Raw genomic sequence first — 23,917 nt, 5'->3', positions numbered from 1 at the left:
GGGGGGGGGGGGGGGGCGGGGCCTCCCCTCCGCCTCGCGACGCCATTGGCCGAGGGCTCGCGGCCCACCGGGGCGGGGGGGGGGCGCGGGGGAGGCGCAGCCTCCGGAGCGCCGCGGAGCGGAGGCTCCGTGCCGGTGCCGCCGGGAGCGGGGGGGGGTGGAGGCGTCCCCGGGGGGGGGGAGGGGGCGTCGGGGGGTTAATTTTAATAATAAAAACCGTCGTTGTCTTCTTTGTCTCCGGTGTTTTTGCGCCGTGCAAGCCCCGGTAGGGTGCGGCCTCCGCACCGGTACCGGCCTCCGCACCGGTACCGACCGAAGTCCCTCCAAGCGCTGGCCTCCCGGTTTAAGCGGATCGCGGGAGGCTGGGCACAATCCGCCCCTATTAATAGCTGGGAGCCGGGGGGGGGGGGAACGTTGCATCCTCCCAGCCCGCACAAACCGGGCACTCACCGGTCGGTAAATCGCTGGGAGCTCCGCCGAGGCCACCCATGGCCTCCCTGTTCGCCGGGAAGGTGCTGGTGGTGAACAACGGGGACCGGGACGAGGTGGAGACCGAGCGGGAGCTGGGGCAGGCCCTGGAGAACAAGGTGCTGCTGCTGTACTTCGGGGCGGCCGGGTGCCCGCGGTGCCGGCGGTTCGCCCCGGTGCTCAGGGACTTCTTCGTGAGGCTGACGGATGAGTTCTACGTGGAGCGGGCTTCGCAGCTCGGCCTCGTCTACGTCTCCCGGGATGCCACCGCCCAGCAGCAGGACGCCTTCCTCAAGACCATGCCCAAGAGGTGGCTGTCCCTACCCTTCGGGGACCAGTTCAAAAGGTAGGGTCACGGCGTTCGGTCGTGCCTCTACGTCCGAGGAGCTCCGGCCGTGAAGCATCCCCCGGGCAGGGCACATAAAACGGCAGCGGTCACTGACCTGTGTGGTGGGAAGGGTGGGAGACGTGCACGGATTCACCGTAATCTCGTCAGCCACGAGGCGAGCTGCGGTTAATCCTCGGGATTACTTCCAGCTCGTTTTCCGACAGGAGCATGTCACAGTTTTGGGGTTCTTGCTGCTATGGTTAGTCGTGCACTGCTCGTGTAAAACGAGTTGCAGCAGTTATCCCGAGGACCTGGATCCCTTCCCCTCTTACTGGCCCTGCAGAGATCTGCATATGGCTCTGCTCTGCATAATTACCAGCGCTTAAACAAATGAGAAAGGTGATTTTTATCCTGTCTTGCTTCCAAAGGCCACTTCTGCCCGAGACAGATATTCAGCAAGCAGCCAAGCATCACTTAACTCTATACGGGACCTGCACATAATCCTGCAGCGTGTATGCAGCCTCCCTTTTTCTTACCCATCCTAATGAACAAAATAAGGAGCTCAGGGTGCGGCGGGAGGACCGTGACGTGTCTTGATTTGAGTTTTTTTTTCCCTTCCCAGGGAGCTGGAGCAGCGCTTCGCGGTGTCCGACGTGCCCAGGGTGGTGGTGCTGAAGCCGAACGGGGAGGTCATCGCTGGGAACGCCGTGGAGGAGATCAGCCGCCTGGGCCCTGCCTGCTTCCGAAACTGGCAGGAGGCTGCCGAGCTGGTGGACAGGAATTTTCTCTTGGCAGAGGATTTCGACGACTGGACTAGGAGAAGCATCACTGACCCCTTCCGCCGCCTCAAGTACAAGGTGGACAAGAGGACGGAGGCCAAGGATGAAGAGAGGAAAGGGGAGGATGAGGAGTCTTCGTAGGGGCTGACTTGGCTGGGGACGTCCCTTGGGTTGCTGCCCCCAGCCTGGCTGCCTCTCAACAGTAACACCAACATCCGTGTTATAAAAATCTGCTAAAATTGCGTTAGTATTCTGAAAGGTAAATTGTTCTAGGACAAAGGAGTTCGACTCCCTTGTACAGCTTTTCCTGAGCACACATCCTTAGCAAGCAGCTCTCTGCTTCACCCTTTCAGTTTCAACAGATTGGTATCAAGGTGACTCTCTGAGCAGCTAAGAGGGCAGTTTTACACCTTTGGGTGCACGCTCGGTAACCAAAAATTTGCTTATGGAGCCTGCAGAGAATTGTGCAGCACCCACCCTCTCCTGTCTGTAACCCAGGGCTCCCAAGGGTAGCAGCACAATGGAAGGGATTCGTTCGTTTTCTCCTTTCTGGGTTCTCCATAATATCCCTGGGGGGTGAGCTGAGAGTTTGAAAAAGCTCTACTGGATGCATGAAGGACCTGGGAAGTAATGTGCATATTGAAGAGAGACAGAGAGGCTGTGCAGGGCCAGCTCGTTCAACTCGTTTTCTCACTTAATCCTCCCTTCTCTTTACCCAGCAAGTCTGGCAGGTAGATGAGAGAAGTCCTGTAAAACAAATGGATGGGAGGGACGCTGCGTTATGCACAGCAAGAAGGGTACTTCCTTTTCAAGACGCTCCCTGTATTTTGTATGGCACATGGACACCGCACGAAGGGATGCAAATAAAATCTGAGAGTCCTTTTGGGTCACACACCTGCTGGACGAGTGAAACTCCCCTGTCTGGTGTGCTCTGATGGTCAGTAATAAAGCAGTACTCCATTTACCTGGGGCAACGTCTGCCTAGTAGGGCAAACGCTTACAGCTGTATTAAAAAGTAAATAAATCACAAAAAAGGAACATGGAGAAATAAGAGGGAGGCAAAGGGCAATGTTTTCACCTGTAAGTGCTGCCCATGTGAGTACCGTGGCTATTAACTGGCATTCAGCTTGTGCTTCTCATCCCCATGGGACTCTGATGTCAATAAAAGGACACGCTACACCAAAATTTACGTAAAATAATATAAAATGGGGACTTTTACCAGCCCTACTTTTTTTTTTTTTTTTTTAAAGCATGGTATTTTTATTATTTTGGGTTCAAAACCAAAAGTTACTCTTTTCTTGGTTTATTGTGTTGAGGAAAAAAAAATACAGGCCAAGAAAGGGCCACTGAGCAACTGTGAAAAGTGAAGCTGCTGGCACTGGGAAGTGCTACTACCATCATCATTCTACTAAAGAGAGACTAGAGCTTTGTTTCCTCTTCTTCAATTTCAATTTCTTTTTTTTTTTTACTTTCAATTTCTTTCAATTTTTTATTTTTTATTTTTTTTTTGGCCAAGTAAAAGAAGCCATGATGCTTTCGCATGTACTTCAGACAAAAGCTGAGCTGGAGATGCTCCTGTCTTATAACTAAGAAGGCTTTGCAGTACGTCGGAAGCCAACAAAGCCAGATCTTCAAGCCACATCGTGGGCAGGAGCCGCTCCGGAGATCTGATAACGATGGGGGACGGCGACCACAGATGTTCTGCCTAGTGAGTGAACACAGCACTGCACCCAGGGCTGGCCGCGGGTGAGAGAAAAATCCTGCAAAGAACAATCAGCCACGACCATTATTTCTCAAGTTCCATCAGATATGAAAATCACCCCGACCAATTCGCTGCATGGAAGCGTTGCATGGCGTTGTAAGACATTTAGCTCTGGTTTCATGTGTCATGCTCATGGTTTATATGTATAGGGTGTAGAACAAAAGGTATTTGAATGCTTATGGTTGTATCTAAGTATCCTTTAGTGAAAAAAAAAAAAGATATTTATTCTTTTCAAGTGTTATACTTTACAGTAAGACTGTGTGATTCTTGCTTTACTTAAAAAAGATATATTTATTCTCTTCAAAAGTTATACTTTAAGGCTGTGTAATTCTTGCTTTACTTTTTTCTCATGTCACACAATACTTCCCCCAAAAGGCCATGCTGCACTGTACCTATAACCTAGGAAGAAATGTGCAGAACCACGAAGATGCTTCACAGGCTTTAGAAAGCAAAGAGTTAATGAGAGCCAGGTAGGAGGATCAGCCTGATCCTACAGATGGCAGAGATAGCCTGGGAAGTGAGTAATTTCATAACTCCCGAGAGGAATGTGGAAAATCCGCATCGGCTGACACCTGCCTGGGGTTTCAGACTCACCCCACGCAGACAGCACGTAGCTCCGCTCCCCTGCAGGGGCTGGCACGGGGCAGGACACGGCGAAGTCTCCAGAGCCCCTCTGAACCCCCCGGGAGGGAACGAGGACACTTTTCCGGCTCCATCAGCAGACACCGAGATGCCGCGGGACTTGGAGTAAATGGCCAAGAGATTTCTCCCTCGGAGAGGTCATGGCTTTTTCCTGATCCATCTTTCGGCTGAAGACAGGCAATGGAAGAGGTGGAAAATATTCTCTACAGGTTGCCCAAGACAACATTTTTACTTGCAGATAAAGGTATGGTAAATAAGAGAGACCAATATGGAAATGCAGTGCCTTTGCATACGGATATTTGGGGCTTGTTTTGATTTCCAAGTTTTGCTAGGAAAAAGTTTCCTAAACTCAGGTTTCTGTTTGCTGAAAAGGGTACAAGGAAATTCGATAATTAAAACCTAGCAGGATGAAGAATCTAGAAACCTAAAAGACACTGGATACAGCTCTCCTGGATTAGAAAATGAATAAATGCTGAGAGCATGGGGATTCATCTCACCCCCTCCATCTCTTTCCATGTATTTCATCTTGCGTCTCCAGCGGCTTTTACAGAATGCTGCTCCTCTTCCCTTCGATGAGCGAGAGGCGTGCTCAGGACCTGCAGGACTTTGGGAATCTGCTCCCCAAAACATAGCCCGAGAAAAAAAGCTCACCCGGGGGACTGGGAAGCGCAGCACCGCAGCTGTGCCATGAACGGGACGGGTGCCTGGGATGACGCCGGTTCTGCTCGGACCGTGGGCAGGTTGCCCCACAGCAGGCTCCTTCCACCGGGCCACGACTCCGAATTCCTGGCTGCTGTCTGGGCTTCGGTGCAGAGCCCTGTCCCTGGGGACCAGGGCAGCCGCAGGGACCCCATGGCCGGCGAGGTGTCTCGCGTCGCCAAACACCTGAGGGACATCGACGGGAGATTTCAGAACTTAAGGGAGCTCTTCCGAAAAGGTAAACCTTTAAAATTCCATTTATTTGCTTACAGCTTAACGTTCAACATATCACAACCGTGGGCAAAAGCAACCCAGCGTCGTTCTTGCTGCAGTATTTAAAACGATGAATTTAGATGGCCCTCGGATAATTTAGGGTGGCTTCTCTCTGTATGGATATTTAATTATTCAAATGCCTTCTCCTGTAATGAATTGCATCAGCAGATCAAATTTCACAGCACTTAGCCATCCAAGTGCACAAGTTTCCTTCAAATGCAATGCAAAAAAACACCCAAGTGCTACTGACAACACTGCAATTACTTGCAAGTGAGTTAAACTGGCTGAAAAAAAGGGTGTCTGCGGTGACTCTGTTGAGAGAACTGGGATTTGTCAGAAACGCTGTGCCTCCCTGCCCTGCACACCAGCACTTTTGTCCTCCCTCCTTCCCAGAACAGCTCCGTTCCTGCAGGACTCGTACCCCAGGCATGCCAAACGAGTTGGGTTGGTGATGCTTCTCCAGCCAGCTCCTAGCTGCGGTGATGCTCATAGCTTGCTTCTAACAGCCCCCAAACTGTGCCAGCTGAACGTGGAAATTGGACTTGCCTGGGCTGGCTCAGCTTTGCTGGCTTGTTATTTTGCAGGGTTTGTTATTTTCTGGTTTGCAAAGAACTTCAGTATTTAGGAAGAACGGGGTACCTCTGCTGCACCGCTGAAGCGACTTGTCCCTGGGAGAAGTGAGGATGAGAGTTTATGCATGCAAAAAAATCATAATTTTCCCCCTTCTTGATTTTAGGAGAAGTTTTTTCAGGCCCTGTTGAAGCCAGACTGGCAGACCTCCTGCAAGCCATCTCCTCCTTCCTGAACACGTACCCTGCTTTGACCGGGGATGCCATCCAGCCCGCCGTAGCGACCCTTATCACCAAAATCCATGGTAAATCCGTAACCTTAGAGAACTTGACAGCTGCTGTAGTTACTGCCTTCTGCTCAGTGCTAATGGAAAGCTTTCACACCAGGCTCAGCACATGTACATGGGTGTATAAAGCACATGCCACTACCGAAGCTGAATTCAACTGTAAGTGCTGAATTCCTGCATAACCCCATGCAAAATGCTTTTTACACGTCTGCTTGTGAGAGCATGGCAGAAGGAGAATTAGATTGACCCACAGAACTGTAGGGATAGTTTCTTTACACAACCCTTGGAGGTCACCAGGGCACCACACACCAATTAAGAAATACTGATAACAGCCTCTAGGAAATAAGAAATAATAATTACTAATATACTAATATATATATATATATATAAAAGAAGAAATAAGAATAATTACTGTTCTACTCCACTCTGACCTTCTTGGAATATGAGTCTTTAATGCTCTTTCTATTCCTGTGTTGCATATTACTTTCTTGGGAGCTCAGATATACTTAAATCTAGTGGAAAACCTCACCTGAAATCTAGTTGGTTGAAAACACGATGGTTTCTGCCCTTGTTTTGGGACCAGGTGAGCTTCAAGAGGGAATATTGAATGTCCTGTCCCAATATTCTGCCGTATGGGCCCCACAGAGCAGAGCTAGCACTGGCACGAGGTTCTTGTCAGGGAACTGGAAAAAAAAGAAAGTGCACCAAGCAAACAGCTGCTTTCACTCTGCGGTTCCTTTCCTCCCCCATCTTCAAAAGCCTTGCTGATGTGAAAATATATTTGACTTATAAAATAGCAACGGTGACGTAAAAGGAAGTCTAATGAGATCTGGTGGTGGGCTGCTCCTGGGTATTGTCAGAGTGCACAGTAGTAGCTTGCCATTGTACTTGTTCTAAAATAGTAATTCATAAAATTAATTCTTTAGACAAGCAGTAAGAGTTTGCAGGCTGCTCTGGAGGATCTTAGTCACATGAGAGCTGAAACAGCTTTCTGCTCCACAATCAATGGTGATTTGGCTACACCAGCAAGTGGAAATTACTGCTAAGGGACCGTGTTATTATGCTGTATAAAACCCCACGCTGCCTTGGAAGTGGAAGATGAGCCCTATCTCAGAAGCTCTTGTGTTTCCCTTTTATGCACCTCTGATCTGCAAAAGAAAGTTTGGAGTTTTACCATACCTACTCTTACAACAAGGAAAAAAGGCTGAGACGTACGAAAAAAAAGGGTGAGACACACTCATTCAGCAAGAATGTTTAGGAGACAGAGTGATGAAACTGGGAATTTGGATCATGAGCTGTATTTCTGGAAAATAAGGAGTCACACCCCCTGTCCTATTTTAGCTTTTATTAGCTTTTTTATTAATCAGGGACTGGGGGTGTTGACATACTCTGTTGCAACCCTTTTGGCTATAAATACCTTTACAAACACGCTTTTTATAGCTTTTATCTGTAAATACGGCCCTTTACAAACTGGTTGCGATAATTACACTGACTAAACCTACCTGTAATTACATGGATTGAATATACGGAACTGAGACACGGGCTAGGAAAGCTTTGATAGGAGAAACTCATCGCGTTGACAGCCTGCTGATCCCAGCAGCACCTCACTGTGGCTGTGCATCCTCATTCTCCTGCTGCCTTTTAAAAGTCAATCGTTAATTCCTGAGTCTGAGCAGAAATCACCAGAGTTCACACATGCCATGTCCACCTGAGCCTGAAACATTCAACACAGAAGCAGTAACTCAAGGATTCCAGGAATTTTTATTTTTTTAATCTTAAACGAGTGTTAATGACAGAAAGGTCAGCTAAGCCTTAGCTATGACTTGTTCCTGGCTATCTGCAGCTAAGTTTTGGGGGAGAAACCTATAGATCTGTCTGCCACAAAGCACAACCACAGGGAGAAATTTTGCAGAAGAAATTCAGCGGCATTATTTCAGCCTCCAGCAGATGCTGAAGAAAGGGAAACGATTTTTGGGAGCTCAAATGAAAATGTTCATAATGTGCCCACAGCATATCCCTTTGGATCAGCTCCCTGCGCTGTCACAGCAGCTAGAGGATTGGACTTCCCATTCCAGAGACAACAATAAGAGAAAGAAAGATCACAAAATTAAGTCAGAGTTCAGGAGGAGGAAGAGGAAGAGGAGGACTTAGAGGAACTGTCATGTGTTGTGTCCCCAATTGTGTATTTAAAACCACAGAAACTTGTGAAAAACAGTTAGCCCCTGCACTCTAAAAATACCATTTTCACTCAGATTTGCAGGAAACCTACCCCTTTTTACCTACCTGCAAGTAGCTAGGGCCTAGGATTAATGCCCCCAAAAATGGGCAGTGCTTTCCTCTTCTCCACGCACCAAACAGCCTTGGAGGTCAGAGCTCACGCTAAGAAGGAAGATAAAACGAAAGGGATTTAGCACTGTGATTTCAACAGATTTGAATCAATATATGTTCAGGTTGCATAAGAAAACAGAGCTGTTTTAATTATTCATAGTTTAGTCAAGAAAAATAGCTTCGCTGCTGAGCACAAGTTTGGTTTTTTTGGCTGTCACATTTTTGCCATCGTTTTCTCACACTAATATTTGCAGAAGATAAAGTTCCCTTAAATTTCTGCTCGCTTGAATCTTTGAATAAATATTTTCTATTTCCCATATCACAGCTTCATCCCTAAATCCTCACAAAACTGAAGGTGAAATTAACTGATTTTAAAAGCAGCAGTGCTAGCTAGGTTCTCGCACCCGGTAAATCAATATCTTGTAGCCAAGGTGCAGCAAAACATCCAGCAAGGGGGACGGGTGGGATGTAAAGGTTCACCCCCCAGCCCAGGGTCTGGAGAATGCTCCCAGGCTGAAAAACATGATACAAGCGATAGATTTTTTCCTTAGCTTATCAAAAAGCTACAAAATCAGGGTTTGTTTTTATTAAAGAAACAACCCCCAGAAAGGTTAGGTTTCAGTTTTGCTGGGCTAAAACCGAGGTGGGCTGTGATCTCGAGAAGGCTCCCTTACACTCTTCCACCACACATGAATAGAGTGGAGGAGCGGTGGAGGATCCCTCCTGGCCCCTTTCCACCACCTCCTGGCCACCTGCCCATCCCAAACCCACCCCTCGTGGCCTGGCATCACCTTTGGGATGAGATCAAGAGCACCTTAAAGCAGTGGCCACATTTTTGTGAAAAATCCTACGCCTGTGGCGAACCATTTGGGGTGAAACTCAGCAACGCAGCGGAGACTCAGAAGTTCGTGGGCACGAGTGAAAAACGGACCCCGAAATGGTCCTTTCTGTGCTGTATACCAAGACTGAAATGAGTTATGCAAATGGGATGATCAAATAAATGTATGCTGTGCACTGCTTCCCCACACGGAAGCGTGTCTGCAGGAAGCAGATTTGGCTGCAGCGGCCACACGCTCGCCGGTGGCGCCCCTGCCACTTGTTTCGGGCAGGTCCCCTTCACATGCAGCCTCCGGATCGTCTCACAGCATCTCATCTGACCAGGAATTTGTGTTTTGCTTAATTCCGCCGCGATTCAAAGCTGGGTAGTTTGGGATTCTGCTGCTTTCAGACCAAAACAGTGAAGATTCAGCCATGGGGGACCCAGAACCAAGTGGTATGTGATGGCATTGAAACAACCTTTTATACAACCTTTTATACAACCTTTTATACTCGTTATAATGTAAGCTTTTGGGGGCATGATGTGACGTGAGTGGCAGATCAGCCTGCGAGCCACTTAGCAAATATAGGTGATAATGGGGTTTCCACGATGATCCTGAATGCTGAGCTCATTGAATCTTTCTCTGATGGATGAAATTATTTGATGCATTTGTGCTGGACATTGACTTACTTAAGAGGCAAGGATGCAAACTGAGTTTTTTTTTCCCAGGAGGCAGCAGATAGAGCTTTCTCTCAAGAGATTGGTACATCATGCTGGTACTTGCACATCATTTGTTCAAGTCTCTCTGACAAAACTTTGCTATAGATCCTCGTCCTTAAAGGTGTCAGCCTAAATTATGAACGTAATCAGCATGAATCTGAGTAACACTTACTGAGCATGTAAGAGTTTTCTGTACCAAACATGAATCCCTCCTGCCAGAGGCCCATGTTCAGCAAGGGCCAGTCCCTGGCACTTTGGAGAGAGGTGAAAAAAGCTCCCTGGCTCTGTAATCAAGGAAACACAACAAGAAACATTAGACCTTTCCCTGCTATTATATTTAAATGCTGCATTAAACTTGTAGCTAGAAAATTCGTTATTTCAGCTTGCCTTTCACCTTCCAGCAGCTGGGTCTTGTCATGTCTTTGTCATAAAAATTGAAAAAAAAAATGGCTAATAGGATTTCTGTATCTCGTGACCACGTGCAGGGATAGTGAAGGGATGCTTCAATGTCTTTGGTAAGCTGAGTTTGCTTACAGGTTGTATTGTGAGAGTAGCTTTCCGTGCATCTTTGCCCCACAGACTGCTTTGGTGTCTTCAGCAACACCTCCATATGGGCCCCACAAGTGACATTAAGATCTGACGTGCTCACCATACAGCACTGTGCAGAAGCATGAGCTTTTTTCTGCCTGAAGTTCCCCTTTTGTACACACCCAGGGCTTGCAGAGGTCCTCTTTGCACAGCATTGCATGTGAACCTCCTGTTAGGCAACCACCTGCTGTGTCCCTCTCTGCTTCTCAAGGCAGTCCTCCAGCCTGGAGGAACGGCATCCACGCCTAATTTGCTCAGCTATTTTCCCCAGTGGAAGCAAAACCATTTCTGAGGTCACTAAAGACTGCAATTAATGGCTGTCTGCCTTATTTTGTTGGTTTACGATCATCATCTCGTTGACCACAAGGAGCAGGCATCTGTTTCTGAGACCTCTCTAGAACTCCATGCATTGATTAAAGCTGTATTTTTATGTTAAAAAGGGTTTCACCGACAAACCTGTGACCAAGAATCCCCTCCAGAACGGGGTATGTCTGTAAGTCCTCTGAGAAATCAAAGCGAGCTGTATCCACAGAATCCCTTCTATCAGCAGAACCTCCTGTTTTAAAGGGGGGGGTTGTTCGACAGCTCTTCTGCAAAACCAAGATGACTGGTGTGAATTATTTTGCTCAGTCTTAGCTTTTTAGCCAGTAAGTGCCCTAGATTCATTCTTCTATTACTAACAGGGAGTTCCTTCTACTGCTTTCCAGTACTGGAAACGTCTAATGGGCTTCACTGTCAGCCTAAATCCTTCTTAACTGTTGCTGACTTTTCCTTATTCTTAATATTAAAAAAACAAGAAGCCAGAAGTTTAATGCAGCTCTTTGATCACTTAAAAAGCGAGGCTTAGTAAGCAGCTGAACACTGCACGGTGCTGCGATCTATCAAGACACAGCTCTGCCAGCTTTAAAGGAAAATATTGATGAAATAATCTCATTTTTATTTTGCAAGCTAATGCACCTGCACTAAATTTCTGCTGTCAGACATTTCAGAAACATTTGCAGTTTACACACTTTTTTTTTTTAAATGAATTGATGTAGTAAGTGGAAATTCTCCTTTTTATACACTGACATGTTTCATTAATCCCCTTGTTAATACATACTGCTATTTAAGACATCTGTCTTTGCGGGTATTTCCTGTGATCACACTGTTCTGCAGCAGTTCTGATCTACTCAAGAATTAGCTGATTTTGTAAATTCAGTTTGTTCCAGGGCTTTTGTACAGAGATAACATGAGAAATCAGAGCAGCAGATGGGAAGTGGTCTTGGTTTTGCAAAACCATTGTCGAGAAGCTTGGTGTTCCAAGGCTGTTCTAATTCCAGGCAGAGAGATGCTGACCTAGGCAGCCTTTAACAGCCTGGGTAAAAAAGGAGGATTTCACACAGAAAGAGATAATGAAAATCTGAGTTTTCAGACCTGAGATTTTGATTTGGCCCAATTTGTTACAAGCCATGCTGTAACTTAACAGAGAGTGCATTTTATGTAGCTGCTGCTGTGATGTGCAAGTCTCATGCAGGGGATTTGCTGTGGTGGAGAACTTCAGAAGCCGCGCTGCAAACTGCCAAGCTGAGCGCAGAGGAGGAGGAAGGCGCTACCAGGAACTCTTGAGACAGACTTGTGATATTCGGTCGACAGTGCCATGCTGAATTCGGGCTCAGACATTTATCTCATTTCACGATAACCCTAGCTGAGAGGGAAGTGATGCTTCTGCTAAAACTGCAGAACAAGGGCTTCCAAAAATACCCGCGGCATTTTGCACACCCACCTCTGCGGGAGCTTGTTCTCCCCGCGATGGCAGCACAGGACGAAGAGCAGCAGGCTTCCCAGATGGTCGATGCACATCAGAGGACAGCATCATCTCCCTCGAGACCCACAGATGGGGCAGAGCTTTGCATGACAGCTGCTCGGCTCCGGCGTGAGGTTTTCTCCAGGACGCAAGTCCAGTGCTGGTGCTGGGAGGGATTTCTGCCCTGCTGCTGGAATTGCTTGATGTCAGGGAGAATAAGGAGGATTAAACAATAATCAGAGGACACAGAAAGGAAAATATTTGCAGACTGGAAGAATGTGATAACATCCATTTTATATTCCAGGGGCAATATTGTACTAATTTCTCAAACCATCCTTTTGCTTTAGGACAAAATTGTTAGACGTTTGGGTAGGCTCAGTCTTAGTCTCTTTATCTGCTGTTGGGATAACCACGTCCATCACAGTGAATTGTGTTCAGGACTCTGAGTTTTTCAGGTGAAAGCAAACAACTTGCTATCCAAGCAGACCTTTTTTCCCACTTTCATGAATTAACTCTTTGCCCAAGAGCTAACAGACGTGGTGAAGAACTGCCATATCTTTATGTATATATTCTCAAGAGAATAGGAAAAAAACAGTGCAGGTTATAGGAAAAAACCAGTGCAGGAACAGGAAAAAAACAGTGCACAGTGTACACCTGAGAGAGAATCCCTTGTCAGAACCCACGCTCTCTCGGATTATCTTGGTAGCTCTTGTTAAAGAATAGTATTTAAAAATAGTTATATGGTGTGCAAGCAAAGCATTTGAAGCTGTTATTGCATTTCTCAGTGAGAAAACTGCATCAGGGAGCCTGAAGAGCTGCATAAAGAATAGATGAAGAAGGAGAATGAGGATGAATATAGGGATTATAAGGAGAATAAGGTCCTTCAAGAGAAACGGCTAGGAACGTGGGCTTTTAATCACCAGAAGAGTGAGCTTCTGCATCAGCATCAGTTGTCACTGGGATGTCCAGTGAGATAACTGGCCTCAAAATGAAGCTTCCATCTCTAAGTGAAGCAACAGAGTCACAGGGAAGTGACAAAAAGGACTGAACCTGCTTCTCGCTCTGGCCTGGAGTCCTATGACCCAGATGCTCTGTGAACCTGCGACCTGATCCTCCCTGGTCAGGGCTGTGAGCAGGATTTGAAAGATGAATTTGTGAATATTTATGGGAGCCCCTGCAAGCCTGCCAGGCGGTACAGGAAAAGGCATACAGATGTTTGCACATTTAACGGGTGGGCTTGATTGCAGGAAGGGACATCTGGACGGTGTCTGACAGCTCAGCTGTGGCGATACATGCGAGGCGCTTCATTTCCTTCGAGAGATACGTAGGGGGTGTGTAGAGATCAGTGCAACTTGGTGCTGCTGGTGAAGGACAAAGGGAATATATAGGGAAGGGGCTGCATATGGGGAAGCACACGTTTAAACTCATGAGAATGCAGCTAGTGACATCGGCTACAGCAAGGCTAGCTAAACTCCTTGAGTCCGACTTGTCTAGCATCCTGCTTCTGTAAGCAAAAAGATAAGCAAAAGATTTGTGAGAACTCGAGGCTCTGGCTTATCTTACTGTGCCTTACAATGACTGCTTTCAAAAGCGAAATGTTTCATTCTGCTCGTCACCAGCACTGCTAAATTGAGTCATTCTTTCCTGTTGTACAACCTTCCACTAGTGGTAAACAAGAACTTGAAGATGTCCGTCTGCTCAAACAAAGTAATAAGACCCGTTAGGGTCTTATTAACGTTAAATTAACATGCTTGGATTTGTTATGCCTTGGATTATGAAACATTTGTGCCTCTTCTAGAGAAAGAGCATGAGGGGTTTGCCAAACTCTCTGTGAACCCCCTCTGGGCACTGGCTGAGCAGGGTGGGAGATGTGGGTTTAGAGACGTGGATTTTGTGGGTTTATCACGATTAACCAGGACATGCGCTGGGTACGGCTCACAGTGTTAGCACCACCGGTGCTTTTAATCCCTTCCCCAGGTCTTTCTGAGTGGTTTGTTGCAGTTCCTTCAGGTTTATGGTAAAAAATGAGCGTCTTCACACATTTTCAGTGTCCCATTCGCTTTTGGAGTAAAATGCTCATAAAACTCTTAAAGAGCAAGGCCAGCAAAAATCTGAATTATTCGCTCAAAGGCAAGTAAAGCTAGGAGTGTTCCAGCTCATTTCTGGGTGCAGAAGTGAGCATGGCATCTGGTCTGCACCCCTCTGTGCTGAAGCACACCTTCAGCGTCCCACCCAGCCTTCTTCACACTTATTTCTGTTTTCAGGCTCATAGATGGGTTTAATTCACACCCCCCTTTTTTTCTTTTTTCTTTTCTTCCTGTTGCTGTTGCTTAATCATGGCTTAAACCACCACGTTTGTAGGCTTCATGGTATGGCAGCTCCTAATCAAACCCTGGCTCAAAAAATCTGTATTTTTCAGGACTGCCACAAGGCCCAGGAGTAGCTATAGCTAAATGAAACACAAACTGACTTTTCCACCAAGCATCATTCAAGTGACATTTGCAAGCACTTGCTCATTCTGACAGCGAACTCAACTACAAGTGAAGCAACTTTAGATTTAGGTCAACCACATCCTGTTTCCTGGAATGTCAAAAGGACAAAGAATAGTGAAGTTTTCTTTTGTTTTTTAACACTTGTACCCAGTTTTTTTCTTATATATATATATATATTTTATTATTTTTTTTTTTTTTTGCAGTGGCTTTCAGCCACTGACTCAAGTCAGGCTTTCAGCCTGACTCAACATTAGTTCCTGCCCTCAGTGACAAATGTATAACTGAGTGGAAAGTGAGATTAATGGCACCGATCACCTCATGTAAATTGCATGTGCTTATCTCCTCCGTGCTTTGTGTGTGACTGCAGGCAGGACACGCTTAGACTTTACAAAGTTCTGTGGCAGGAACCCATCGCCCCTCGTGTGGGAACAAGTCCAATTTATGTTTTGCATGACCAATAAGTTGTACCTGCTGGGGACTGAACGAGATGCAGTATTTCATAATGTGGATTATCACCATAAATAAGCACGTGTGTAATATTGGGGAAGCTCTGCACATTGCAACACACGCATGATACAGAAGGAAAAGGCGACTTGTGCAACTCAGCCCGCGCACCGCTGGACTGCAGCCACTTCTGCTGCTTTGCCCTGCACATGGTTCTTTGGGGCATGTTGTGCCCCTTCCAGGTTCAGAGCACCCCTCTGCACCCCGTGAGCCCCTCCACCAGGTCTGCCAGTGCACTGCCAGCCCCGAACCAAGGACAGTGCCCTGGCTTCAGCTCGGAGCAGCTGTAACGAAGATTTCTGTGCACTTTTCACAGCTTGGGTCTGATTGCAAGCCCTGAAACAGCACAGGTATCTCCTGGGGACGTCAGCAGGCTCATTTTCCAGGGGGTTCTGCCCAAGGAACCCCGATAAACTTATTGCTCAGTGTTTTCTTTTAAATCCCATCTTACTTTTGGCCTCACCTTATGCTTTGCCTGGCCATTGCAGTTTGTCACTTCCCTATGAATCCACTCAGGATAGCAGAGCTCAGCCGTGTCCCCCTGCAGCTCTGGAAACCACCCTGCAGACCTCAGGGAGCTCTGGGCTAAGTGCTCCAGTGAAACAATTTCTTCTCCAACCCCAGGTCTCGATAGTCAAGAAAGGGTACCTGAAAACAAGAAGCGATACAGTGAGATATTCCGGAGCCTGGACGACTTGGAGATCTCCATCGGCAATGCGTACGTAGAGATACGGGGCAGAACCACTTCTCTGGGTCTTTGCAGCCCTAACTTGTCATTCCTTTCATTTTACAGGACAGTTGATTTGTTCATTGGTGATGCTGACAGCACTGACGACACAGACCTGCCTGCAGAAAGAGAGATTGTTCCGGTAGGCAAAGAACGAGACCAACTTAATAAAAAAATTAGCAAAGTCTTTTGCCAAAGTGCACGTTACTCAAATTGGTTTTTAGGTGACCATCTGAAAAAATAGTTATGGCTTTTACTTGAGTAGACAGAAAAGAATTGCATAACATTTGGTTATTGCAGTAATGGTGGCTGCAAAAGAACAGACGATATTTAGTGGGAGCATTCAGACATATAGTATAAATAGGATAATTAGGATTATATCATAAATAAGATTATTTGGGTTTATATATATATTTTTTCTTCTGAAAAACGAGATGTGGAGATTGCTGGTTTAAGTTCTGCACTCTAAGAAAAAGACCAGACAAGAGAACAGACCTAAAATACATATGAGAGTCATGCATCAAAAATTTCTGAAGTTCTGGCTTTGACAAACAGAAGCCCTTTAAAATAGAATTTAATGGTTCTTTTGCTTGCTTTGGGCAGTGTGGGTCTTTTGGGGGTAATTGGCCTCATTTCATGCCCTTCTGTGTAAACAAAGGGGCGAGGAACTTAATTTTTCTCTGACAGCCACTGTCCTCATGTAATCATATTATCCTCAGAGCTAAACTAAAAAAAATAATAATCAAATATTTTGTGATTCATAATAAAATAAGAGCAGCCAGCGTTCAGTCATAGAAGTCCTTTTCCAGCCCTAATCTCTCTGCATTAAGGATGTGCTTCCTCCACATTTCTGTTCATGGCAGACTTTTGTACTTTTTTATACTTTTTTGAAGGATCCTCCCAACTTCTCGCTACTCCTTTTCCTTCACCATTTTCCTCTTTTTCTTTTTTTCCTCCCCACAGCTGAGCGAAAGTTTCTGCAAGAGCAAAAGCAGTTCAGAAAAACAAGCGCAGGCAGACATGACAGGTAAGATCACAAATTAAAACGATGATGTGAATATTTCATCAATTAACGTCTCATTAGGAAGGCGCTTGTGAGGTCCTGACTTCCAAATACTGAGACCTCAGTCCCAAAAGGTTTTAGGCACAGTGAAGATCTTCCTTTGAAGCACTTTTTTCGCCCACTGGGACGATTCTCTTTGGGTCTGTGCTTGTCACTGGCATCATCAAACTTGACACTAAATTGTTTTTTTATATGAAGTCCCCACAAAGGAAAAAAAAATGAGATTTTCTAAGCTGCTTTCTCACAGATTTCAACTTAAAATGTATTTAGATTTGCTTACTGCAGCATGATATAATTATCTGCTTCCAAGGAACAGGAATCCTTGCGACTCCATACATTGTCACCCAGTAATGCGTTGAGTTCCCCACTTGTGGTTTTCAAATTAAATCAAAGCACTAATTAAAAGCGGGGGTAGAGGAATACACAGGTCTAAACTGCCTGGAACTTGTACGGTTTGACAGGTAGGACAGCATGAGATTACCATGAAATAGGTCATGACGATTGTTCAGGGAAAGACCTCTTTTTATGGCTGTTATTTGGGTATTCAGAGCACCAACTCCAAATTTTGCCACTCCTGGGGGAGCCTCTGTCCATCCACTAGAGCCACGCTGAATCTGGATTTCTTTTTTTCCCAGTTGAAGAGGCAGATGAAATGCTGATCAAATGTGAAGGTGGCATTGATGCAGCCCTCGAGTATGCCAAAATGTGGTGTAAATATGTCAAAGAGCTTCTCAACTGGATTGAAAAACGTCTGAGCTACGGTGAGTCAGTGTGTACGGTACCAGCTGGGAGCCCGTACACTGTCTGATAGCTTTTTTTTAATCGTAGCTAAGAACATAAAATTGGAAATGAAATTATAGCAGTGAGAACCAAGCCAAACGTTTACCTTTTACTTCCTTTGCCCAAATAAGAAGACAAAGAGCTTGAGTCAGATTTTTTCCTTACCTGAACAATCCTACCTGGCAACAGCCCGGCGTTCACAGCCACCCCTGCGGCTGTTAACGCGGTGTCTGATCCTTCTACAGAAACAGAGTTTGCCAAAGGGATTGTGAAGATAGCAGAATCGGGACGAAATGCCATCATCCAGCAGGTATGGGTCCCCGGGATGTTCCTGCTTTGCTGCGCGGGGTTTCCTCCAGAGTCCTACACGGAGTAAACGTGAGGCTGTCCACACACGTGAACGTAAATCCTACAGGAACTAACCCTCCAAAAACCTTCCTAAACTTCTCAGTGTTGGAACAGTTCCTTTTTTTCTTCTGTGGGCTTACAACACAGGGAGTGATTGTCTGGAGAATCAGAGGGCAGGAAGTCAGCACGATGCTGTGCAGCATAAAAACTCTTCTGCTTCCAGCACTCTGCAATCTGTGTTTGAAATAAAACATAATGCCTGCTCATTTAACCAGTGCACACAGCTCTAGCGTTACCGTAATAAAGCTTGGTCGTAGCTAACAAAAGCTCGTGAATTTAGGAAAGCTGGAGTGGTTATCTGTCATTTTATACCTTTGTTGTTGTTGTTTTTTTCTGCAGTTCAACATGCCTCTTCGAGCGCTCTATGCAATGGTCCTGGAACACGACATTAAGGTTGGAAATTCAGCTAGCGAGACTGTGGGGTTGCTCCAACAGAAGGAATTCTACCAGGTACTGGATTTCTGCGGAGAACAGATTGCTTCGCTGGAAAATCAGGCAGTGGCAGCTGCCGGAGCGCTACAGAAACCTAACAGGAGTGGGGCTGGGGGAAGGAGAGATGGAAATGCACACCAGGATTAAGGGAGAAGGAAGCACTTTGCAAGGCTTGCTTTCTATGTCATGCCCTCATCTGCCAGATACTTTTTCCTACCTCTTGAGAAACTTGCCATCCTAACTCTGACTCCTCTGCAGCCTCTGTCAGCCAAGAAGAATGAGATTGAGAAGTGGAGGAAGGAATTCAAAGACCAGTGGACAAAGGAGCAAAAGAGAATGGTAAGAGGCTGAAAGATAGGCCTGACCTTTACGCTGGTCACAGCTCAAAACACTGAAAACAAATGAAAATGTAACAATTTTGCAAATTTGTAAACGTAATTTGTAAACGAAAACATTTGTGAACAAGCGATAACTAAATAGTGTAATATGCATCCTGCCAAGGACTCCTAAGGAGTGCCTGAGCTTTGGGAGGAGAGGAAGGGGGAGTGTTTGGAGGATAGTATCTGTAACAGTCCCTTGAAGCAAGAGGCAGGTGCTTTCCTCGCAAGCGGAGCACTGCTGTGATTTGTTCCTCCTGCGGCCCCAAGTGGACTCCTAACCCTATTCCTTTGCCTGTCCAAGAACGAGTCCTTGTCATCCCTGCGCAAGTCCCGCCTGCAGTACGTGCAGCGCTGCGAGGAGCTGGAGAAAGCCAAGTACCTGAGTGCCAAGGCAGAGGACGAATACCAGAGCGCAGCAGTCGTCAACCCCGGCAGTGCCAGCAAGCAGCTGGAGAAGCGGCGCCGCTCCTGTGAGGAGGCACAAGCCAAGGTGATGAGTTCCGGGCCAGCTGCTGTTACCCCCATCCAGCCCGTGAGCTGTGTTTCGGCAGCTCCCTTCCCATCCCGGTGACTTTCTCCTCCTTTCCTCTGCTCCCCACCCCGCACAGGTCCAGGAAACAGAAGCCCTGTACAAGATGTGCATTAACGACGCCAACTTTCGGCGGCAGGAACTGGAGAAAGTGCGGGCACGCATCGTCTCCCACATTCGGAAACTCATTTACCAGGGAGACGAGGTGCTGACGTGGGTACGTGTAATTTCTCTTTCTCATAAGTTCTCCTCCAGCCCTCGTTTCAGAGAAAATCCTCTTTGGCATAAGACCACTGCCCTCTTTTTTTTTTTTTTTTTCTTTACCTGATGCCTGACCATTCTCCAGCAGGTGAAATCAGACGAGCGCTCCGGACAGCGCTTTGTCACCGACCTGCTACTCAAACACTTCTCAGATACATAAGAATATTTTCAATTACTACTGCTTGCAGGACAGATATCCAGAGAGAAAGGCTTGCATAGCAAAAAAAAGAAACAGCAACAAATAATTTGTCCTGTCCATCCTGCAGAGCAGAATAATGACATTAAGCAGAAGTACAGGTAACCAAGGTGGGTAATGCAATGCCTTTACTTTTTTTTCCCCCCTGTAAGGTCACATTAAGGATGTTTAAACAGCGGCAGGCTCAGTCAGAACACATCCCGGTGGGATACCAGCACCTGGCCGAGGTCTGCAAGCCGTACAAAGTGGGTGAGAAGTACCTGGAGTTCATTCAGGCTCTGCAGAAGAAAGACATTCACATGGAAGTGTTTGAATTCGAGCCTCTTGCTTCTGGAGGGCAGAGGTAAGGGAAAAAAAAAAAGGTGGAAGACAAAAAAGTGGTTATTTCTATCATTTGCCAAAGGTTTGAATCTCTCTGTTCTCAGACGGGTGCTGTTTTAATTCCTACTTTTTCCTGTGGATAGACAAGGTGACATTGCATTGAACAAATGCTTTCCTAGTTTTACACAAGTGTTTACTCCTTGAAAACTTGGCTTATACCCAAAAGCTGCCTGAAACAGATGTCTTTTGGCATCCACGAAGCACCTCTGTGATGCAATATTGCTCATTATTCTTCATCTTTGGAAAATCTTTTGCGACCCCTTCCCAGGTCTCCCCCCAGCAGCAGGAAGAAGATGTCACTGCAGTACACGGGATGCAGCAAGGACGCGAGCACTCCAGAAGACACGTCCAGAAGGCAGTTCTCCCCAAATGGTGAACAGAGTAGGTTGAATTTAATAAAGACGTAATTTTTTTTTGAGTCATCGTAGTTTAATTTAGATACTGGTGTAGCCAAAAAGAGGTGGGAGATGTTCTCAGATCTTTAGGGCAATGCTTAAGGCTTTGCTCAAACTGGGAGAGAACAGAGCACAGAGATCTTGCTGCTGCTTCTTACTCTTGAAAAATACGGATTTTCTGGGAGTTTGGCTTGAATTTTGACCCAAACCTGTATACAGCAAGTAGCACATTCGTAAACCCAGGCTCAACTGTTGCTGGCAGGAATCGTGGCAGAGGATGAACGGTGATGCAGCTGGGAGCTTCGTGAGACTTTCACAGCTGCTGTTTCAGCTCAGCCTTTCTTTAAGTGTATTTTATCATTCTAGCAAGGAAAATTACATTTCTTTACAGGTTTAAAAATGTATTTCGCTATCTAACAGCATCTGTAACGCATCCCTTTCTAGGGTAGAAGCTGTCTATTTTTTTAGTTTATTTTTTCTAATACAGAAGGGCATTATCTAGATGTCTTTATCTATTATATTTGTCTTTTGAAGCCTAACTTGTTCAGGACAGATTGCTGCTTTGGCTTACTGAGTACCTGCCTGTTTTTCTTGTTTTAAAGGACATTCACTGATAAAAAAGCAGATGTTTTGAGAAATAATTGCTAACAATAAACATCCAGTTAGAGGCATTCACAGGTTGCTTCAGCTGAAGGCAATTCTTAGCAGTTACCCCAGGAGTGCTGGGGATGGTTGGTTACCGTGCCCATCTCCTGCAGGTACAAACAGATCCCTCTGCAGCGACACAGAAAGCCTCGGTGGGAGCTGTGAGTCCCGATCCCTGGACTCCCCCAACTCCAGCCCAGGTGAGAGCTACACAGATTCTTACCTAGGATTTAAAACAGATGCAAGTAAACTATTAAAAAAAAAAAGTAAAACAAACAAGTAAACACAAGTTTGTTTTACCTTTTCTTTTTTTTTAATAGTTTGTGTTTGTTTTACAAGTTTGTTTTATTTCCATGCATACTAGGATGGAAATAAAGCACATGCTGATCCACAAAGAGGATCACAAGGATGAGACCAGCTCTTTGCATTTTCTCTCTTCTCCAGGAAACTCTAACAGGAAGCTGCTGAAAGCTCCATCCACCGGCACCATGTCCTCCTCAGACGATTTTGAGGAAAGAGATTCGCTGCAAACCTTTGAAAATGGTGAGCGACCTGGATATCTGACTCAGGAGCTGAACACCGTGCTTTCCGGCCCAGTTACCAGTTCCTTTTCGTGCTGTTTCTGCAGAAAACGGCTCATCCCAGCAGCAGTTCAGGAACATCCTCCTCTCCAGCGCAGCACAAACCCACCGGCTCAGGAAGCTGCGGGGGCCATCCAAGTGCCGGGACTGCGACACCTTCATGGTCAACGGCTTTGAGTGTGAGGAGGTGAGAGCTCAGCCTTCATCACAGACACTTTGTGAGCAGCCGGTGATCGTCCCACTGGAGGTCTGAGGGGATGAAAGGCCCCCCTGTAAAGTTACGTGATTTTTCACCCGACACCAGGCACGTTTTTCAGTGCATGGGTACACCGCCCATTGCCCAAAACAGCCCCCTTGTACCCCAGGAAGGGACTTTGGTAGAGTGGGAATAGGAAAAGTCCTCCAAGGAGACCTGGACTACAGCTAGAGCATAACGCGGGGGGATTTCTGCCTTTCCAGTGCTACCTGGCCTGCCACAAGAAGTGCCTGGAGAGCCTGCTGATCACCTGTGGCCACAGGAAGCTGCCCAACCGAGTGCCCCTTTTTGGCATCGACTTCACCCAAGTTCCTCGAGACTTCCCCGAGGAGGTTCCCTTCATCGTGGTGAAATGCACTTCGGAGATCGAAGCTCGTGCCCTCGGAGTGCAGGTGAGTTGTTCCGATGGGTGTTTTGTCTGTGTCATCACCTTCTCCGATCTGTTCTCGCTCCATCCCAAGCTCCTGACCTCTTCCCTTTTCCCCAACACAGGGGATCTATCGGATAAGCGGGTCCAAAGCCCGGGTGGAGAAGCTGTGCCAGGCGTTTGAGAACGGCAGGAGCCTGGTGGAGCTCTCCGAGCACTCCCCCCACGACATCACCGGGGTGCTGAAGCATTTCCTGAAGGAAGTGGGTACCAAACCTCCGCCAGACCACCACGTTCAGCCCTCCACATTCCTCAGCACCAGGCCAGCAGGATGAAGTGACACAGTTTCCCCCCCCTTCTCGCTGCAGCTTTCGGGACCGGTGCTGCTGTACCAGCTCTACAACAGCCTCATCGCACTCGCCAAAGAGCTGCAAAAACCCGGGGAAGAAAGGACGGACTGCGCCGGCTTCCCTTTGGACCCCATCCAGAGCATGAAGGACCTGCTGAGCAAACTGCCTGGTAGCAACTACAACACCCTGCGGCACCTCATCGCCCACCTGTACAGGTGAGGAGCGTGCTGGGGGCATTAGGTGCTGACCCTGGGGGGCCACTGCTGAGACGCCACTGCCAGCTCAGCACCAAAAGCATCCAAGGTGAGCTCCTGGGCTTCCTCGACCTGGGCTAGAGCCAAGCAGGAGGCTGTGAGGAGGGTAAAAAGTCATTTGTGGGAAGGAGAGACTTGCAGCAATTAGGAGAAAGTCTTAATGACCAAGCTTGGTCATTAAAATACAAGAAAAAAAATACAAGAAGCTCCTTGCTGACAACACTCTGTAGTTTAAATGCAGAGCAAGAGGTCACGTAACATGAATCAGGGCTCTCTCGTGCAGCTCAGAGCAGGGATCCCAAGAAAAAACCTCTCGTTAGAGCTGCCCGGACAGATTTGGGCAATCTTGGGGATTTTTCTCTTGTTTTTGTGCACAGGCCAAAGCTCTTTTCCCCTGTAAAAGCTGGGGTTTCTCTCTCTACTAGGAGACGTGGAGCTGGTGCGTTCCCTCTATGTAGTCAGTATATTGGGCCTGAGAGCTGGGAAGCCCCTCACAGTCCTGTTTCCCTTCCTCAGGGTGGCAGAGAAATACGAAGAGAACAAGATGTCCCCAAACAACCTGGGCATAGTGTTTGGGCCCACCCTGATCCGGCCAGGCTCAGGGAGCGACGTCTCGATGTCCTGCCTCGTTGACTCTGGGTACCAAGCCCAGATCGTGGAGTTTCTCATCCAGAACTATGAAAGGGTGTTCGGGATGGATGACCTGCCTCCATCCTTATCCCTCAGCTGTGAAAACCCCTCGCAAGAAGCATCGGCAGAAAAGGATGAAGGACACCAGAGCCCAAGCACAGTCCAGAAAATAACCCTAGAGGTAGAGCTGCCAGACGCTGAGCTGGGCTTGCTGACCCTGCTGTAGGGACAGGAAGGCAGACT

General features: G+C 46.9%; 2 protein-coding genes and 1 long non-coding RNA gene across 7 annotated transcripts in view; 2 read left to right on the top strand and 1 right to left on the bottom strand.

Moving 5' to 3' along the window:
- Positions 1 to 197: 197 nt before the first annotated feature.
- Positions 198 to 3,588, top strand: NXNL1 (nucleoredoxin like 1). Its single transcript, XM_040542479.1, has 2 exons — positions 198 to 814; positions 1,419 to 3,588. Exons 1-2 carry the CDS (start codon positions 489 to 491, stop codon positions 1,714 to 1,716), a joined length of 624 nt encoding a protein of 207 aa, XP_040398413.1. The 5' UTR covers positions 198 to 488; the 3' UTR covers positions 1,717 to 3,588.
- LOC121062471 lies at positions 3,045 to 6,435 on the bottom strand. Its single transcript, XR_005815568.1, has 2 exons — positions 6,337 to 6,435; positions 3,045 to 3,736 (listed from the first exon to the last, which is right to left on the bottom strand). It is a non-coding gene; the product is annotated as an uncharacterized LOC121062471 (long non-coding RNA).
- The window catches only part of LOC121062466 (GEM interacting protein), a 24,937-nt gene continuing 4,692 nt past the window's right edge, over positions 3,673 to 23,917 (top strand). For 2 of the 5 annotated variants that reach the window (XM_040542471.1, XM_040542473.1), the window contains exons 1-19: positions 9,165 to 9,408; positions 15,664 to 15,757; positions 15,833 to 15,908; positions 16,730 to 16,793; positions 17,465 to 17,590; positions 17,855 to 17,919; positions 18,357 to 18,467; positions 18,708 to 18,788; positions 19,131 to 19,319; positions 19,438 to 19,575; positions 19,968 to 20,158; positions 20,465 to 20,577; positions 21,350 to 21,436; positions 21,681 to 21,779; positions 21,865 to 22,004; positions 22,277 to 22,465; positions 22,566 to 22,703; positions 22,809 to 23,005; positions 23,561 to 23,855. In XM_040542471.1, the coding sequence (XP_040398405.1) occupies positions 9,387 to 9,408; positions 15,664 to 15,757; positions 15,833 to 15,908; positions 16,730 to 16,793; positions 17,465 to 17,590; positions 17,855 to 17,919; positions 18,357 to 18,467; positions 18,708 to 18,788; positions 19,131 to 19,319; positions 19,438 to 19,575; positions 19,968 to 20,158; positions 20,465 to 20,577; positions 21,350 to 21,436; positions 21,681 to 21,779; positions 21,865 to 22,004; positions 22,277 to 22,465; positions 22,566 to 22,703; positions 22,809 to 23,005; positions 23,561 to 23,855 (2,415 nt within the window). In that variant the 5' untranslated portion in view covers positions 9,165 to 9,386. Of the gene's footprint in view, positions 4,917 to 5,687; positions 5,826 to 5,855; positions 5,967 to 9,164; positions 9,409 to 15,663; positions 15,909 to 16,729; positions 16,794 to 17,464; positions 17,591 to 17,854; positions 17,920 to 18,356; positions 18,468 to 18,707; positions 18,789 to 19,130; positions 19,320 to 19,437; positions 19,576 to 19,967; positions 20,159 to 20,464; positions 20,578 to 21,349; positions 21,437 to 21,680; positions 21,780 to 21,864; positions 22,005 to 22,276; positions 22,466 to 22,565; positions 22,704 to 22,808; positions 23,006 to 23,560; positions 23,856 to 23,917 lie in introns of those variants that run through there. The other 3 variants (XM_040542469.1, XM_040542470.1, XM_040542472.1) reach the window with 3 other exon arrangements.

Source organism: Cygnus olor, chromosome 30 (genome assembly GCF_009769625.2).
Source record: "Cygnus olor isolate bCygOlo1 chromosome 30, bCygOlo1.pri.v2, whole genome shotgun sequence".
NCBI lineage: Eukaryota > Metazoa > Chordata > Aves > Anseriformes > Anatidae > Cygnus > Cygnus olor.
Note: the sequence above shows the minus strand (reverse complement) of the source record. Positions and strands in the feature narration are given on the sequence as shown.